Source organism: Anabrus simplex, chromosome 8, assembly GCF_040414725.1.
Source record: "Anabrus simplex isolate iqAnaSimp1 chromosome 8, ASM4041472v1, whole genome shotgun sequence".
Classification (NCBI taxonomy): domain Eukaryota; kingdom Metazoa; phylum Arthropoda; class Insecta; order Orthoptera; family Tettigoniidae; genus Anabrus; species Anabrus simplex.
In genome coordinates this window covers 23,802,125-23,821,112 of record NC_090272.1, presented here as the reverse complement: position 1 = coordinate 23,821,112, position 18,988 = coordinate 23,802,125, and the positions used below count along the sequence as shown (strand labels likewise).

Below are 18,988 nucleotides of genomic sequence, written 5' to 3'. Positions count from 1 at the left end.
AAGTTGGTGAAAAAATGTTAGATTGTGAATACCTTGGTTTTTATTACCCGTAAGGTTGAAGTGCATAGAACTATACAATTTTTATAATGCACCTACTTTTTTAGATACAGCTAATATTAACAGAAATTTGACATTTCCTGTTTTGGTCTTGTTAACTACATATAATTTAGGTGTTGTTTATGCAGTATTAAAGATTCATTCATCTCAAAAGACAAGAATTAATGCAGACTAATGTACTCTTCAGATATCCCTGAACCTAAACACCGACTTTCAAGAACTTCTGTCAAACCATAATCCAGGTCGGACATCTGGCCACATCAACATGATTAGTAGGGCATGGATTTATAGGCAGTACAAATTTAAGGAATAAGCACTTGAAAACGTCAGTAACCAGTAATACGTGCTTACAATGGCACAAAAAGATCTATGATAGTGCTTACACCACTCTATGCAAGAATTTGTGTTAGAATCTCACATTTTTCAAGATTTTTAGGAGTGGAACTTTTTCTATTTTCATATAGAATATTTCTATACTGAGAGAAACTTCTTTCTACTTCACATGAAACAGCACCTGCAATATGTTGTTTCATAAAATCCATACATTTCAAGGATTACTTGTGCAGGAGTTTCTGGATTACCCTCAAATATTACTAATATATCATTACAATGATTTTCTATCCTAGATTACGCTGAAGCACATGCTGCAGTTTAGCATTCACTGGCTTGTGCTACATACAAAGTTGAGAGTTTCAAGTAAAAGTTTGCTTTTTGTCTCAAGTTTTGTGACTGCATCTAGGATTCCATAGAAGTGGAACTTTGATCACACCAGGTTAGCAGTCAGGCCTATACAAATACAAATTTGACAGTTATATGGCAAAAAGGGAATAAATTGCCTAAAAGGGCTGTTTTAGGCATAACACAGAATAAACACAAATGCATCATACAGGCACTATAAAAACTATGGTTTTAGACTTAAGATAGCAAGTTGAATAAAAGAATTTATAAAAAGGCAAATAGGGCAAAATCTACTTCCTAATAATTGGACATATGAATTTTGCTCTTGGTTGTTATGAATAATTAAACTATACAACAAAAAATGTTAATAAATCTTTTGTTCTAAGCTTAGTGGTATCATTTGTTTCACTATGTATGTTGTACAGTTCCAAGGAGGGGGATGTGACCTCTTTGTATACACCACAAAGATGTTTTAAACCATTTTTTATTCAAAGTCCTCATATCAATGACATTTGTAATAAACATGCTTCTACTGGAATACTTTTTTCATTTTCCAAAACCACCCCTACAAGCTGGACTCTTCTCAACATTCTGGGTGCCACTCTCCCATTCCTTTGGTGTTTTTGCCTGAAATAATCATACCATGAGTAAGTTTACAGTTATTTTCAAGTTTCATGTTCTATTAGAATAAGTATTATGACAAATGAAGAAAGCCATCAAATAAGGGGTGTTTGACTTGACAGTACTACGAGGATAATTCTGAAAATAAGTTTCATGAATTATGTTCAGAAGTAATGTACGTTGAACAAAATTACACCATTTTCAGTTCAGGAATATTAGTCTGTGTCACTGCACATCATGTAATTGCAAAAGTCCGTGCTGCACTGAGCACGAGGCAACCAATATGGATGAAATGCAGCTGGCCACTACGAATCAGCATTGAGGCATTAGTGGGTGGTTAGTTGAGGTACACGGTTGGAGCAAATGGATCGAGGATGATGAAAGCCGTTCCACGATAGGCAGGAGAATAACAAGGTTGAAAGCCACAATGAAAGAGCCCGGTACTGCTAACGTCTGATGTTGTGCTTCTGTATGACAATGGGAGACCCCACAGCAGTTCCTTCGGTAAAGTTTGGTTGGAAACACAAGAACTATCACTCCTACAGTCTTGATCTTGTGCCCAGTGACTTCCACATGTTCCCAGATTTTAAGAAGACACTGACTGGACACCTTTACACCAGCAAAGATGATACGGAACACTGTTTCTGCTTTTCTCCAGGCACAGGGCATGGAGTTTTCTGACAGCAGCTTTTTAATGCTTGAAAAGAGGTATGATAAGTGTCTCAATGTTTACGAAAATTATGTGAAAAAGTAAAAGAATTATATCTCTTTCTATTGATGTTGTATTTGATTCTGACTCACAAAACTTGTTTTCGGAATTATCCTTTAAGCGCACAAAGCTAAAATTATTGAAACTATTACAAACAGACCCTTAAACTGCTAAAAAGTAAAATCATTAAAAATATTACAATCAAAACCATCAAGATTGAGTCCTGAAATACTTCATGAGCTTCCTTTCATTGTTAGTTGTGTCGATAATAAAGTGACAGAAAAAGTGAACGGTTTGATGATTAATGTGAAAAGGTTACTGAGGAGCGGAACATGGAAGTTACAATGCGAAACAAGAGCTAGCAAACAGAATTATGAGACCAAGAGACATATGGGTAAAAGGTCTGCAAAAGGTAAGAGAGAGCTGCCTTAGAGAAGGATAGATTGAAAGAACAAGGACTGTAGAAATCAAAGAGATGTTAGAGGAATGTTCAAGGGGAAATAAAAAAAGGGATGGCAACCTCGCACCACATGTTGCATAGATGGAGCCGGCAATCTGATTGGTGATGAAAACAAGATTATTGAGAGGTGGGAAGAATACTTTAAGGAACTATTGTATGCAGAAGAAATGCAAGAGATGGAAAATGAGGAACAACATGAGAGTAATAATAGTAATGATGGAGAGAAACCCACGAAGGAGATGAACAATTATAGAGCTGCAGGGGAGGATAGGATACCTAGCAAAGCATTCAAGTATGGTGGCACTAAGCTATTAAAGGATATACACATAGACTGATTAGAAAGATTTGGAATAATGAAATAATGCTGACAAGTTGTAACACTTCCACAATCGTACCAATCCACAAGAAATGTGTAATAGTTTGTGAATAATAATGAATAAAAATATATAAATAAATAAAATTACTCAAAACTTCAGAAAATACTTGAAATAAATTAAATTAATAAAAATAATTCATCGAAATATCCATAGTATGGGCGCCAGAGTTCACCAGAATGGATCCCTCGAATTTAGATAGAGCATGATAATTCTTTATCTCCCAGGGCGTGTCATAATGCTGCATACTGGTACATCTGCTACAGGCCTTACCTAAACTTCTGAAAATGACCAAATAGGTAGGAACTGCACCTAGGTTCATCAATAACTCCACTGATTCTAAAATATCCAACTATATTCTCAATAGAATCCGTGCATGACCAACTCATCAACACACCAAAATACACTTATAATACACAAACAAAATATTACTGGAAGACTCTGTATTTACAACAACAACAACAAAGAAAACAGTGGGAAAACAAAAGCGAGAACTAAGCCACCATTTATGATTAATCCATTGAACTTTTTTCGTATATGTAGACAAGAACCCTTCACTGTCTCTGTATCAACACAAATTGCCGATTCTTATAATCGACACTTATAATATCACACAGATACTGTACCTCACAATACTGTGTTCACTGAGTCTAACACTTGTTTTGTCCGGCTCCATGGTTAAGTGGTTAGCGTGCTGTCCTTTGGTCACAGGGGTCCCGGGTTCGATTCCCGGCAGGGTCAGGAATTTTAACCATCACTGGTTAATTTCGCTGGCGGGGGGCTGGGTGTATGTGTCGTCTTCATCATCATTCCATTCTCATCACGACGCGCAGGTCGCCTACGGGAGTCAAGTCAAAAGACCTGCACCTGGCGAGCCGAACTTGTCCTCGGACACTCCCGGCACTGAAAGCCATACGCCATTTCATTTTCAACACTTGTTTTAAACATATATTCACTTGAGCAACACACCCTTGTCGATCCTGAACATAAATTATGGAAAGTCTGAGATAGCTTTCACCAACATATAATGCTAAACCACCCCAAGTGCTACAATACTCAGCGTGAGCACTCCACATTTTGTCGGTCAGCCACTTTCCACGAACATAACAAGACTACGTTCCACGAACGTTTTAAGTCCAGTCCAGTATAGTGCAGCCGTGTCACTCCTGTATCGTGTGCCAGCACTACTTCATTCCCGTACAGTGTGTCCGCACTACTTCATCCCCGTACAGTGTGTGTTCCTTCCCGCCGTTTGAAAACATGCTAAATAGACATCAGCATTCCCCTTCCTCTCACATGATACACCTAGATTGATCCTGGCCAGCCAATCATGAGTGGATCCTCTAGTCAAGACCACGCCATGAACTTCTTTGGTACCAAGACAAAAACAAACTCTAGGGTGTTTCACATGACTCATCAGAGATTTCCGACTACAACATCAACAAGCTCATGTGATTCTGGACTATTCACATGATTCATAGAACTTCCCTTTTGTGCCAAATCCATCACGAACCTACATTTTCGAGTATGTTTCATGTGTTTTTTGCATTTATCGAGTCCAAACTCACGCTTGTGCAATTCTTGTCTCACCCTTTACAGCTGTTTTTTGAATTGACGCTTATTGAATAAGTGATTTCAATCCCTAACTGCCAAATTTCACCTCAACCCAAATATTTTATAATGTTATGTGCATTTTTGAGAAGATTGTGTTTATTGAAATATAACCTATGTTTTGTACTACACTCGCGGCAGGCAACATTCAATGGAAGAGTGTCTGAAATAATTTGAATCTCCAATGCCAATCATCTCGTACTTCCGCATGGTTTTGCTACAATTTATATGTTTATATGTTTTATTGTTTAAGTGATTATGTTATCTCATGTTTATACAATTTTGACTCACCCTTCATGACCACTTTGAAACTGACATTGTACTTCGCGTCTTCATGTTCTCTCATTTAATCACACTAATGTAACACCTTGTAATATAAAATGTCTACATGCTAGCCTATTTCCCACATTTTGGCTGAAGATGACGCCAAACAGCGTCGAAACTAGTTCCAAGTGTAAATATGTGTTGTAAATAAACTATAACATTTATTTGTATTGAAAAGGTGGACCCTTTTAAGTTTCCTATCTTCCGACAACAAGAAGTCCATCTCACCAAGCACTGGAATATACATATGACACATGCAAAGGTCCAAGTTCAATATAGCAATGTTTTCCCAGCCATTGTACAAAACAAATTACTCATAGTACATATGGAGACCTCCCAGCTTACAAATATTAATGACAAAATATACAACTGAAATACTGATAATAAAAATCGAATACTGAAAATAATATCTCTCACTTCTACATATAGTGCGAGGGTGTGATATATGTATTATCACAAATGGGACAGGACGATTTGTGACAATCACAGGGGAATCATCATCAATTCCTCTTTTTCAGCTGACCGTGTGGGAGCAAATATGGTTCCTTTCCACTTCGTCCTGTCTTTCCACCTTTCCTCATCCAACACTGTGTCCAGGTTCCATTGCCCTATGGTATTCTTCACAGAGTCCATCCATCATAATCTTGGTCTTCCCTGTCATCTGTCTTTCCAGTGCTTGTCTTGGCATTCTTTCTTCTTTCATCCACTTGACATGTCCATACTACCTCAATCTGTTCTGTTCCAGTTTAGTTTTTGCACATTTAACTCTTTTCGTATGTCTTCATTCCTCACTCTCTCCATCCTTGTTTTCTGTACCATAATTCTCAGAAAATTCATTTCAGCTGCCTGTACTCATTTCTCATCTCTCTACGTCATTGTCCAGGTTTCTAATCATAGAGGAATATTGTTATTAAATGTTGCCTACAAAATCTTTGCTAAGATATTGAGTAAGAGACTGAGACCGTATGTGGAAGCTGCTGTTGATGAATATCAGTGTGGGTTCTGAGAAGGAAGAGCAACAATGGATCAGATGTTTAACGTGAGGTTAATAATGGAGAAGTGCTATGACTAAAACGCAACAGTTAATCAGTTATATGTTGATTTCAAACCAGCCTATGATAGTACTAAGAGGACCTGCCTGTTTTGATGCATAGCATGAATTGGGAGTACCATAAAAATGAATAAGACTGGTGAAAATGATGTTGAATAACATCAGGAGTAGGATTAAGGTAAATGCCAGATATTCAGAGGTTTCCAGGTCCATCAAGGTGTTAAACAAGGAGATTCACTATCACCCATATTACAATTTAATTTTGCACTGGAGGCCATAATGAGAAAGTTGAAACCAACCCTGGTGGCACAATATTTAATAAAACAAATCTTAGCTTTCACTGATGATATTGCCATCCTGGGGAAGAGGAGAAGTTACCTGAAGGATAATTATAAAGTGCTGGAAGAAGAAGCAGCCTCCTTTGGTCTGTTTTTTAATAAGGAGAAAACTAAGTATGTGATTTGATCTATCCATCTCACCTTCAGCCTTCTTCTGTAACACCACATTTCAAAAGCTTCTATTCACTTTCTTTCTGAGTTATCAAGCATGTTTCACTTCCGTACAATGCCACACTCCAGATGAAAGTCTTCAAAAACATCTTTCTAATTCTTATATCAATGTTTGAAGATAGCAAATTTCTTTTCTTAAGACAGGCCTTCCTTACTTGCGCTAGTCTGCATTTTATGCCCCCCTTACTTCTGCCATCATTAGTTATTTTACTAACCCAAGTAACAGTATTCATCTACTTCCTTTAAGACTTAATTTCCTAATCTAATATTTTCTGCATCACCTGACTTCCATTAGACAGCACTCCATTACTTTTGTTTTGGACTTAATTATTTTCATCTTGTACTCCTTCCCTAAGACTAGTGATGGGTAGTCTGAGACGAGGTCTTGAGATTTCTTGAGACTAGCACAGGCACTATTTCTTGTGAGAAATTTCGAGAGATCTCAAGAGTGTTGTCCCCGCATTGTGTGGTGAGCAGCGTGTCATAGGCCTACAGGTAGACGGAGATGAATGTTGTTTGTGCCAAGTATGCGAACAGCCAACTTCGGGTCTTATCCATTCAGTAAATTCGTGTCAACAAGCGACGAGGGCGTTCATTTCTACTGAGGTCTATTTTGACACAGTATAACATAATTATAAAGGATATGCATTTATGGCATTGTATACAGCGGTAAGTACACAAATGAGTTGGCTAAGTACAGAAATTGACGGCTACTGTAGCAGAGGTACCAATCTTTGAAGGGGGTTATCAGGAATTCCACTTTTAACTCGCACACACACACACACTCCCGTCAAAACGTTTACGAGTCAAATCCAAAGAGCCGTTTCCTACAGCAATCCATTCTAAAGTATATCATATTACACACTAAAATTTGCTCAATACCTGTTAGTTCTGCCATAAAAAATTCTTTGTAGCTTGTTTCGCACCCAACAGCTGCTTTTCAGTGTAGGTTTTCTTGAAACACACTTCCCCCTGAGATGACATTTTCGTCTTCAGCCATAAGTGATTCCAGTGTAGATGTACAGTACTTAATGTAGGCCTGAATTCTGTCTGATTTTTCCTAACGGCACTGAAAACTCTTTCTGTGGGAGAGTTACTGTGAGGTACACTTAGTACTGCAAATACATTACTTAAGGTTTTATACTTAATTTGTTCACTTCCATTTTTAAGCTCTGCAATGTTGCCCCAATTCATAGCAATGTTAGGTCCATGTACAACATATTCTGAGAAAGTATCACACCAGTAAACTTCAAATTCCTCTTCTAGATTGTCATGTTCACTTTCCTTGACCAAAGTTGGGAATCTTTGAACAAAATATTTAAGAGATGAATAAGAAACTTCAATCTGAGAGAGATGTCTACAACTTCGGCATGATGAAGAAATTCATCATCAAGGGGAAATTTCCTGATAATGCAACTGCAAGCTGCCATATAAAACTCTCTTACAGAATTATAAAACATCTCTTCATCACAGTCATTATCTTTCAAGTTTCCCTAGCTTTTGCTCCAATTACCAAGTCCTCATTGGCTTTCTGGTATTTCCTCCTCTTGAATTCAACACTCAAAAAGGGAGGTAGATTCTGACTGAATAGAACATGGCTGAACAAATCTGACCAATCGGTCAGTTAAAAGTCCAGTAAGTTTCCTCCTAAGAAGATGTATGGCTGGAGCATCTTGTTGCAGAAATATATTAACTGAGGTAAAAACAGGGAGTGTACTCTGAAGAAAGGAGCAAAACAGTTTTGTGTGTGGGTCTTGTAAGAAAGATTTCACAGTTTCAAACTGATTGGTGCTCTCATTTCTATGGTGGGTCTCACTGCAAAACATGAGTGTCAAAGCTTCCCACTGCTCAAGAACTCTATTAATAGACTGAAGAGGCGAGAGCCAACGGGTACTGACATAGTGAACAAGATGGCGGCTAGAGTAGACACGCGCAAGCTTAGTGCTGCTGCAGTTTGTGTTGTTTGTGTGGTAATAATCAGAGTTGTTTCGCTTTACGGTTCTCTGCACGGATCTCATGGCTACTAGCAGAGAGAAACTACTACATTCCGGCGTTCTCTCTGACTGGATGCGCCATTTTCCAGACTTACACATGCCTCCCTACTAGGTCTGAGCTGAACGAGCCTAGGCCTGATCGCTCAGCGATTAGGGGCTTGCTTTGCCTCCTACTACTGGCTGGAGATGTCCACTTAAACCCCGGTCCCGCCACTCGTGAAATAAAAACAGACATAAACATCTATTGTCAGAATGTGCAAAGCCTAAACAATAAGCTTTCTGATTGTGAACTATCTCTGCCAGACTTAAGAGAAGTGGATGTGATCGGACTTACTGAAACATGGCTCTCGTGGGCTAGTGACAGTGAACTACCACTCAATGCTAATTACAGCATATTTCGTCATGATTGCGCTACTCTAGGTGCTGGAGTGATGCTAGCAGTGAACAGTGTGTTACTGTGTAAACGAAGGACAGATCTTGAACGGAACTGTGAGTTGGTGGAGCTACTCTTTCCTCGACGCCCTGTACTTGTGGGATGTTACTACAGACCACCAAACAGCCCATTCTGTGACCTTGAACAGTGTCTGGACTCAGTCATTACAGCTCTCCCTCATGGTGAAGTAATTTTAATGGGCGACTTTAACTTGTCTATAAAGTAGTCTTCTCCAACTACCGGACTGTCAGCTAACAACTGTGACACATACTTTATAGACAGTTTTATTAATGGCCTCGGACTGAAACAGTTTAATATGTACCCAACACCCTGGACCTCATACTCTCCTCATTACAACTTAAAACAATAACCCCAGGCAGAAACCTTTTCCTGTGCGATCACCAGTCTCTCGATGCTACATTCCTCCTTCCCCACCCCTCCTCAAAGCCTCACAGCAGGACATCCTACCGCCCTACCTACATCTGGCGCCGTGCCGACTGGCCTGCAATGTGTCGTGCCCTGGAATGCCTTCCCTGGAGTCTGCTCGAAATAGTTGATATTGAATCAGCTCTTGACCTGCTGTACGACTGGCTGCAAGCTGCAATTAAAGACTTCGTACCTGCACAACAGGCTACTACAAGCAAATATCAACACTGGATATCACAAGAGACCAGACTGATACTATTTAATAAGAACAGAGCTTGGCGCCTGTGGAAAGACTTCCCTAACCCACACACTCACAAGACCTTCGTTAAAATCCGCCGCCACGCGAGGTTTATGGTCAGAAGAGACTACAAAACACACGTAGACACTGTCACTGAAAACGTCCGCAGCAATCCCAAATGCTACTGGAGTCTCATCAACACACGGAGAGGGACGGAGCGGATTCCTGTCAGCGTGAACCACAACGATGCAACAGCAGACGGCGCCGATCACAATGAACTGTTCAACAGGTATTTCTTCTCCAACTTCTCCCCTCCCTTACAAAACCAATCACTCCCTCCCGTAGGTACAGCTTCAAACCGAACCCTATCAAGCATAACTACCATACCAAGTGAAGTTCATAACCTTATTCAAACTCTTCGTACCAACAAAGCTACCGGTGTCGACACTATAGGTCCTCTTTTTCCTAAAACATACTGCCAGCACTCTTTGCGTCCCTCTCTCTAAATTATTTAACAGATGTTTTGCCGCGGGCTATTTTCCTATTACGTGGAAACAGGCAAATATTGTTCCACTTCTCAAATCAGGCAACAAGTTTAATGTTTCATCTTACCGACCAATTTCTATTCTCCCCACACTATCCTTTATCTTTGAAAAAATTATACACCAGCGTCTCCTCGCATTCACTTTGCTGTATATCTCAACCAAGCAGCATGGTTTTCTACCAGGTGGCTCTTATCTAACAAACCTGGCCACTCTGCATAGCTTTGCATCACATGCCATTGCAGCTAAATCACAGCTGGATATCTGCTACGTAGACATTTTGAAAGCTTTCAATTCTGTAAACCATACTCTGTTGCTCCATAAACTCTCCGAACGATTTAATATACATGGCAGTCTTCTGACCCTTCTTGCTGGCTTCCTACACAACCGTTGGCAGAGAGTGGTAATATCAGGCACTTCATCCTCATGGTTACCAGTCACCTCCGGTGTTCCACAAGGTAGTACTCTTGGCCCCTTGCTGTTTTCTTTGTTTATGGACGATCTGCCATCTGAACTAAACGAAACAGCGAATACCCTCCTATTTGCTGATGACTGCAAGATATTTAGGGAGATTAGGAATCCAGCAGATGCAGCTCTGCTACAGTCCTCACTTAATACCTTCTCGAACTGGTGCCGTACTTGGAAACTTATCCACAATCCACAAAAATGCAGCCACATGACCATAAAACCACGTAAATCTCCTCTACCGACATCATATTACCTATTACATGTTATAAATCTCATTTTTGGTCCGTATTGAAAATTTAATTGAATGTATTGAATAGGTGGATTAAAGATCGCCTTTATTGTTTTTGAATCATATTACTTACTCGTAGTTACGCAACAGCGTGACCTAGGTGTAATATTTGATACAAAATTACAATTTAAAACACACATAGAAACATATACAACCAAGGCTATGAAATTACTAGGCATTCTCTATCGCTTCACAGAAATTTCTGACCCCATTGCTCTTCGTCACTTCTTCCTCACGATCATTCAACCTCTCTTAAACTACTGCTCTCCGATTTGGACAACAGCCTCCCCTTCCAATACTAAGGAGTTAGACAGAGCAGTGTCCTTCTTTGCTGCAATTGTAAGGAACAGAAACCCCAAGCTCAGAAATCTGTCTACGCAGCAGGTATTAATGGCAATTAATATGTCACCGCTGCACATCAGGTGACAGGTAGCTGACCTGAATTTCCTCCATGGGATCTTAAATGGGCATTGCCGCTCGGAACATCTTGTCTCACTCTTCTCTCTCCGTGTTCCTTCCCGCTCCACCAGAACCAAAGACCTTCTCCACATTCCCCACACTCAGCACTCAATACTTCAACGATCTTTCCTAATCCGCCTCCCAACACTCTTTAACAATATTAATAGGAGACAAGAGCTTGATATAGCATCAAATAAAAGCATATTCGAGAGGGGTGTAAATAGTCTCTTAAAGATTAGTTGATGTGAAGGGACTATACCGTCATCTTGACCCACGACGACTTGGCTATGAACATGGACATTCTCATGGTTTTTGATTTGGACACTTGTTATTAGTAGGCTGTGTACCTGATCATGTTATATTTGTTATATGTTATTATGAAAGTTTACATTTTTTAAATAGTCTGTTGACAGCGCAAGTGAAATTTGCTCAGTGTAGCTGTATCTTGTGCTTCGTGAATAATTAAATAAATAAATAAATATTTCAAAATTTTGTGACCCTCTGTGCCACAAACAGCCTGATACACTTTCAACGTGTTTTGCCTTTTAGAACTCTTATTGAGATAGTAGTATACCTGAACCAAAAAGTTCTCTACATTGACTGGTAATTGGGCTGCTACTTATTGTGCACAGATGTGTATGAGATGACATGAACAACCCGGGACATAAACAGAAGGATGCCTGTCCTTCACAAATTTGGCAACACCTTTATTTGTACCTATCATTGTGTATGCATTGTCAGATGGAAAAGAAATGCAATTTTCCCATGGGATGGCTAAAGAAGACAATTCACTATTAATTACAGAGAAAATTCCCTTGCCTGTATTGTCGGTACTCTCTAACAATGACAATAGAAGAGTTGATATTTGGTCTCTCTGAGCATTAAAGAAAGAGACAACTACAGGATAAAGTTTAACTGCATTTGAATCCGTACTACCATCAGCAGCCAAAGAAAAAGGCGTTATTTGCAAAAGTTCACTTATTTCCTTTTTTGCCTCATGTGCCGTGTATTTAACAAAAGCACAACCATATTTCTGAGATATTTTAGAGTTGGGGAACATTGATCTAAATAAATTTCCAGCGTGGTCTGAAACTGATAACGGAATATTATGCTCCAAAAGAAATGATGTGAACAGCAATTCAGCATTTGTCACCGCAGTTTCATTACTTTTTACGAAGAATGATGGAACGGACTGATTTCATAATTTTGATTCACCATATGTGTGATGTTTCTTTGATTTTGCGTGTCTTCTGCAATCATCTCGTCCACCGTGAGCCACAGAGAAATCACACAAACACACAGTGCAGAACACGTGGTTTTCACTAACACGTGAAGCAAGCAGGCATGGCCATTCCTTTGTGTAACCATCTCGATATTTCTGTAACACTGCTGTCTTCTTAGAGGAAGGTGCAATTTGACAATTGAGTCGTCTATTTACAAAACCGGCCATCTCCCAAAAAAACTGAAATCCACTTATTGTGCTGAATGTGTTCTCTGTCCACTTTTACACAAGGTAGCAAACTATTAGTTGCAAGCTCGGCCTCCAACCAGCTTATTTCCTTCATCAAAAATTGGAGTTAGTTGCAAACACGGCCGTCCGCTTATGGTTATGAGTTGCAATACCGGCCATCTCCTCTAATGCTAGAGGGCAGAGGAATCACAGCAATTGTGTGGGAAAAAACAGCTTATTCATGGTGACTGTTGTAGGTGTTATAGTTCTGTTGTAAGGAAAGTTGTGGTTTTTATCATAGAACTGTGTAGCTATTATAATGATATTGGGAAAAATGGACACTACGGTTGATGAAATGACACCTGAATGGGCCAGAAAAAGACAATGAAATTGCATCAGCACTTTATCATAAGCTAAATACTACTGATATGTCCAATGTTTCATTTTATAAGGTGTTTTGCTGATGGATGTGGGGGGCAGAACAAAAATTCCGTTATGATATCAATGCTCTCCTTTTGGTTTGTCACAAAAGCACCTAAAAGCATTAAGGAAATTGAGTTAATTTTTCCTGTGACAGGCCATTCATTTTTACCATCCGATAGAGTTTTGGGGCTCATTGAAATACAAACAAAGAAAATAGAGACTTTAATAACTTGAGGAATTTCAGATGTTCTTTCTCAGTATGGCAAATTATTTCATCTAGGAAATGATGACAATGCTCCTGACTTTGACTGGAAAACAGAATGTACTTCTATTTTCAAGCTTACAGCGAAATGGCACTTCAAATTTTCTGCTGTGAAAAGTGTTATTTTGACCAAATCAAAAGGAGGCAATTCAGTGTTAAATCAAGGTGAACTCAACTACAGAATAGACGTTGAAACAAAATTAGGCGTTTGTAAGAAAGGCAAAAATGTTCTGATGATGAATCCAAAAGTTATACATACTGCTAAAATAGTAATGAATTTAAAGGTAAAAGATGTTGAATTGACTAAACATTTTGGGACTCAGTGGAGAAATGTTGAAGTGCTTATGTTTTACAAATAACTCATTGATAACAATAACCTTCCACAAAACAACCCAGAAGATGAGGGAGATGCATGTGAGCACAGTGTAGACAATGGCATTAATATTTAATTTAATGTTTTTTAAAGTTTAATTTTTGAAAATTTAATTCTGGTTAATTTTGTGTAAATACATTGGCTTTTTAGACTGCATTGATTTTTTAAGTTAACTTTTAAATAAAGCATTTTTTGTAGATTTCAATTCCTTCAGTTTCTTTATTTTGGTGCAAACCCGGCCATCTCCAAATTTGAACTTTAAATATTTCAAATAATTATACGAATAAAACATTGGCATTCTGTAACATTCATTACAATGTTATTTATAAGTGATATAGCAAATACAAATAATTCTAAATCTCTTTATTTAGATTTTATATGTTTTTTTCAGTCTCCTGAAAAATATAACCATTTGGAGATGGCCGGTTTTGCAAATAGACGACTCAATTGCTCCACTTCATTTTACAAAACCAATCACTTCTTTTTGAATCAATGATTAGGATAATTAGAACTGAAACGCGCTAAATATACCACTCGTTCTATGCACACAACAGAGAGAGAGCCGAATGTGCACACTGGAGAACAGCAGAGCAAGGAGTACAGCCTACTTCACGGCCAACTTGATTCGTCATTCTAGCTGAGAGAGCAGCATAAATCTATGTAGCTGGCCGTGATTTCACAACGCTTGCGGGAAAAAAAGGAAGTGACGACCAAATAACTGCCAAATATGTTTAGTTGCCAACTTACAAACATTGAAACAAGGAGGGTAGACCAGTAATGCTCTAAGGGATTGAACATATTTTACCTCTTTCCTTTTTTTTTTTCATAGAAATTAATTTTTATCGTGACAATGTTGCTTTTCCGTAATAATTTCCCCTTCGACCGTAATGCCGTAATTGTGAAGTGAAATCCGTAATCCTTACAGACAATCCGTACTAGTTGGCACCTCTGCTGTAGGTACACCTACCTGGATACTATAGTCGTGCATTATTTGAACTCGAGACGGGGCAAGATGCGCCTTGCTGCATATGCATGAATGGAACGTGTAATGTAAAGTGCCTAAGTTTGCTCCATTTCTTTCAAGATGTAAGTGTACATTGTTATCAGACCACACATTCAATATCATATGAGCACTGCTTGTGTTTACCGATATTTTGGTGACGAAGGAAATGATATCTTACAGTGTTATAGAGTATTCACCTCATAATTAGGTGCTTTGGTATATGACGATGCAATGTGTAATTTATTGTGTCTACTTATATGCGACAATTTTAAGACGATGTTCGAAATGCACCGTAAGTCGTGGATGTACATTATTTTGAAGAGAAGCCACATAGCACAGCCCGCTGTGTTGTTTATTCAAAAGGAGTAAAATACATCAGCAGAAATACTTCTGCGATGATCCAGCACTTAAAAACGCATAATATCACTGAAAGGAAATCGTCACAGAACACTTCCAATCCAGTCTGCATCATTAGACGCTACGCTGCCGACAACAACTGAGAGGTATCCAGGTAGACGTACAACCTATATACAGTTATTAACAAACTAGCTGATGTACCCGTGCTTCACCACAGGATTCTCAGAAAGACTGTCTTTGTGGTTTTCCTATCTACAGTTAACTTAGACCGTTACAAAAACGTCAGTAGGAATGTAGGGATTAAAAGCAATGTTATCATATAAAATACTCGATCAAATGAAAAACCACACATTTTCTCACTTTTAACGAACAGTAGGCCTACTACAATCCCGATCTAACAGTTCAAAATTCCAGTGCTGGAATGACCAGGCTGCAGACAGCCGTGAACACTCCTCTGCCATTGTTCCGTTAAGTATACACACTGCTCAATCCAATCAGTGCCTTAGGGTAGGGAGTGAATAGCTCGAATGCTATGATGAACCAGTTTGTTAGGTACCAGTAGCATCAGAAAATTTATGAACCAGAGGAATGGTATGCTTAAGAAGAAAGTTATCTAACTCCCCAGCTACTTCCCGCCAATATTCAGACAGGCTGTTATACTCGGTACGACCGAGCAAGTTGGCCATGCGGTTAGGGGCGTGCAGCTGTGAGTCTGCATCCGGGAAGTAGTGCGTTCGGAAACCACTGTCGACAATCCTGAAGATGGTTTTCCATGGTCTCCCATTTTCACACCAGACAAATGCCTGGGCTGTACCGTAATTAATGCCAGGGCCGCTTTCTTTCCACTCCTAGCCCTTTCCTATCCCATCGTCACCATAATACCTATCTGTATTGGTGCAACGTACAGCAAATTTTAAAAAAAATGACATTGACCAAGCGCTGAGACATCCAAAAGGCAAATTCAGAACCGTCTTCATCGACTACATAAAAGCCTTTGATTTGTTGAATAGGACAAAACTCGTCGCAAAAATGGAATCCATGACAAACGGAGGAAATGAAGTTACAACAGCCATAAGAAATATACTGACCTATAACAGAATACAAATAAAGGACAGAATAACAACTTCAAGAGAGATCCTGCAGACAAACGGGGTTCTACAGGGGGATCCCATCAGCCCCACCCTATTCAACATCGCCACCGCAGATATTGTGAAGATCTTAGAAAAATCGAATTCATTATCTTTATATATGTATGCAGACGACATGGTTATAGGTTCCTCAAACAGACTTGAATTACAAGAAGCACTAAACGACTTACATAACTGGGCAAAAGAAAATGACTTCAGTATAAATAGTAACAAAACAAAATACATGGTGTTCCGGAAAGGTGGAAGATTAGCAACAGAGGATAAAATGACTTTAGAAGGGAAAGAACTGCAAACAGTAAACTACTATAAACATCTAGGAATTACCCTACAAACAACACGCAATTCATTCAGGATACACGTAAAGGAAAGAATAACAGCTACTATAAGAGGAATATATGACATAAAGAACATACCCAGTCTATCCCTCCAGATGGCTATGATCTTATTTAATGGCAAAATATCGCCAATGCTGACCAATGGATTAGAATTGATATGGGAAAATCTATCTTTTTCAGACCTAAACTCAATGGAGAAAGTAAAAGCCCGATATCTGAAAAGAGCACTTGGAGTGGCAAGAACAACACCTTCCAGGCTTGTTTACGAATTGGCAAGAGAATCCTTCTACATCGAGGACTATCCCTGCCATCTACTGAGCAAGCAACAAAACTGATCCAGACAAGAGAGAAGAAGCGCGAAGAAATCCCTCTGGACTTCTATAGCACAGATGCAATGATCGATAGGAGATGGGTAAAAGAAAATCAAGAACTTAGAAATGTAATTACAAGATTGGCAATTCATGGTTTTCACCATAAAATTTGTAAAAACAAAAAGTTTCATGAACCAAACAATGAATGTGTATGTGCACGGTGTAATAACCACTGCGACAGATACCATATAACCATGTGTCCTAAACGAGAAAGATCGATAGTGGACTATAGCAAAGAGTAACTATATAGGTGCGAATTTTCCTTTTAACTTCATCAGCAGTAATCCCATCTATCAGACATGACTGGCAACAGAAGACACAAAACACATCGCAACAAACAATGGTCAATGTAATGTTATTGTTGTTCAATGTTATGAGCTTTCTGTATTGTAGGCCTTCACATTTACTTTTCTTTCGACTCTGTGATATTAGGGCGTCTTATGAAATTATTTATAGCATAGACTGTAGGCCTAGTTCCTTATTCCCCAACTTTACATGAAGATTTTCATTAAATCATTAAATTATGTTTACCCATTTTCTCGTGACTTGGCGCTGATATGGACTTGGCAACAAATATCCATATTCATGAATATCTCTGTTATCATAGCCGGTACGGTAAATATGTATGACATAAATGATCAGAAATAATGTAGTATTTGTCGACAGGACCGCTAATAACACAAATATTTGAGAATTAAATTTTATGACTTCCCCTAAACTACCATTCTACTCAGCGTGAATAAAATTATTTATGGCCTAGATTGTAGCGACTTATTTCCTGACTTTGCATACTGATTTTCATTAAGATAGGACCATTAATAACATAAATATTTGAGAATTAAATTTTAGGCCTTCCCCAAAACTACCATTTCTCTCAGCGTGAATAAGATTATGTATGGTCTAGAATGTAACGACTTATTTCCGGACACTACATACAGATTTTTATTAAATTCTCTTCAGCCGTTTTCTCGTGATGCGCGTAAGTACGTACATACAGACAGAAATTACGGAAAATTAAAAAGTGCATTTCCTTGCTATTATGGACACGACCGATACAGAAATACCATCCTTTTTAAATTCTGAGCTATGTACAGACGAAACTCTTATTTTATATATATACTCGTAGATTATAAGGGTTATTCAGCTAAGATGTCCACCTGAAATAACTCCTGAAGCGTTTAAGATGCTGACATTCTGTTTTCACTTTTGTTAATTGTATTAAGGGACTCATAGTTCAACATGCAGTATTTCCCAAGGCTTTTGACAAAATTTATTGGCACACAATAACAATTTATTGGCTTAACATCCCACTAACTACTTATACGTTTTTTTTGGAGATGCCGAGGTGAGGAATTTAGTCCCGCAGGAGTTCTTTTACGTTACAGTAAATCTACCGACGTGAGGCTGGCATATTTGAGCACCTTCAAATACCACCAGGCTGAGCTAGGATCGAACCAGCCAAGTTGGGTTCAGAAGGCCAACGCCTCAAATGTCTGAGCCACACAGCCCAGTTTAATTGGCACACAGTTTTCATATGAGAACTGCTGAAGATATACTATCAAGCTTACACTCGTAGTTATTGGGACAACACACAGTTCACAGCACAGAAGAATCGGTCTTGAGAGCATTGTCCATCAACCCTGTCGGAAGAATTGGAACAAATTCGGGTATTTGAGATTACACATTCCACTTGTGTGTAATGGTGGTTGCATATGCAGTAAAGCACATCTTGCCCCGTCTCAAGTTTGAATAATGCATGCCTCTGGTATCCGAGTAGGTGTACATCCTATCTAGAGTTATTCACAAATTATATAGGATTATTCAGCTAAGATGTCCACCTCAAATAAGTCTTGAACAGTTCAAGATACTAACATTCTGTTTTCACTTTCGTAAATGGGATTAAGGGACTCCCAGTTCAACATGCAGTACTTTCCTAGGCTTTTGACAAAATTTATCAGCACATACATTTCCATATGAGAACTGCTGATGATATACTATCAAGCTTACGCTCATAGTTACCGGG

The 18,988-nt window shown here is 38.8% G+C and overlaps 1 protein-coding gene across 2 annotated transcripts in view; it reads right to left on the bottom strand.

Annotated features, from left to right (window-relative positions):
- Window positions 1-1,201: 1,201 nt before the first annotated feature.
- LOC136879230 (bolA-like protein DDB_G0274169) overlaps window positions 1,202-18,988 on the bottom strand; it is a 39,523-nt gene continuing 21,736 nt past the window's right edge. For both annotated transcript variants that reach the window (XM_068228785.1, XM_068228786.1), the window contains exon 4: window positions 1,202-1,362. In XM_068228785.1, coding sequence (XP_068084886.1) covers window positions 1,282-1,362 — 81 coding nt within the window. In that variant the 3' untranslated portion in view covers window positions 1,202-1,281. The remainder of the gene's footprint in view (window positions 1,363-18,988) is intronic.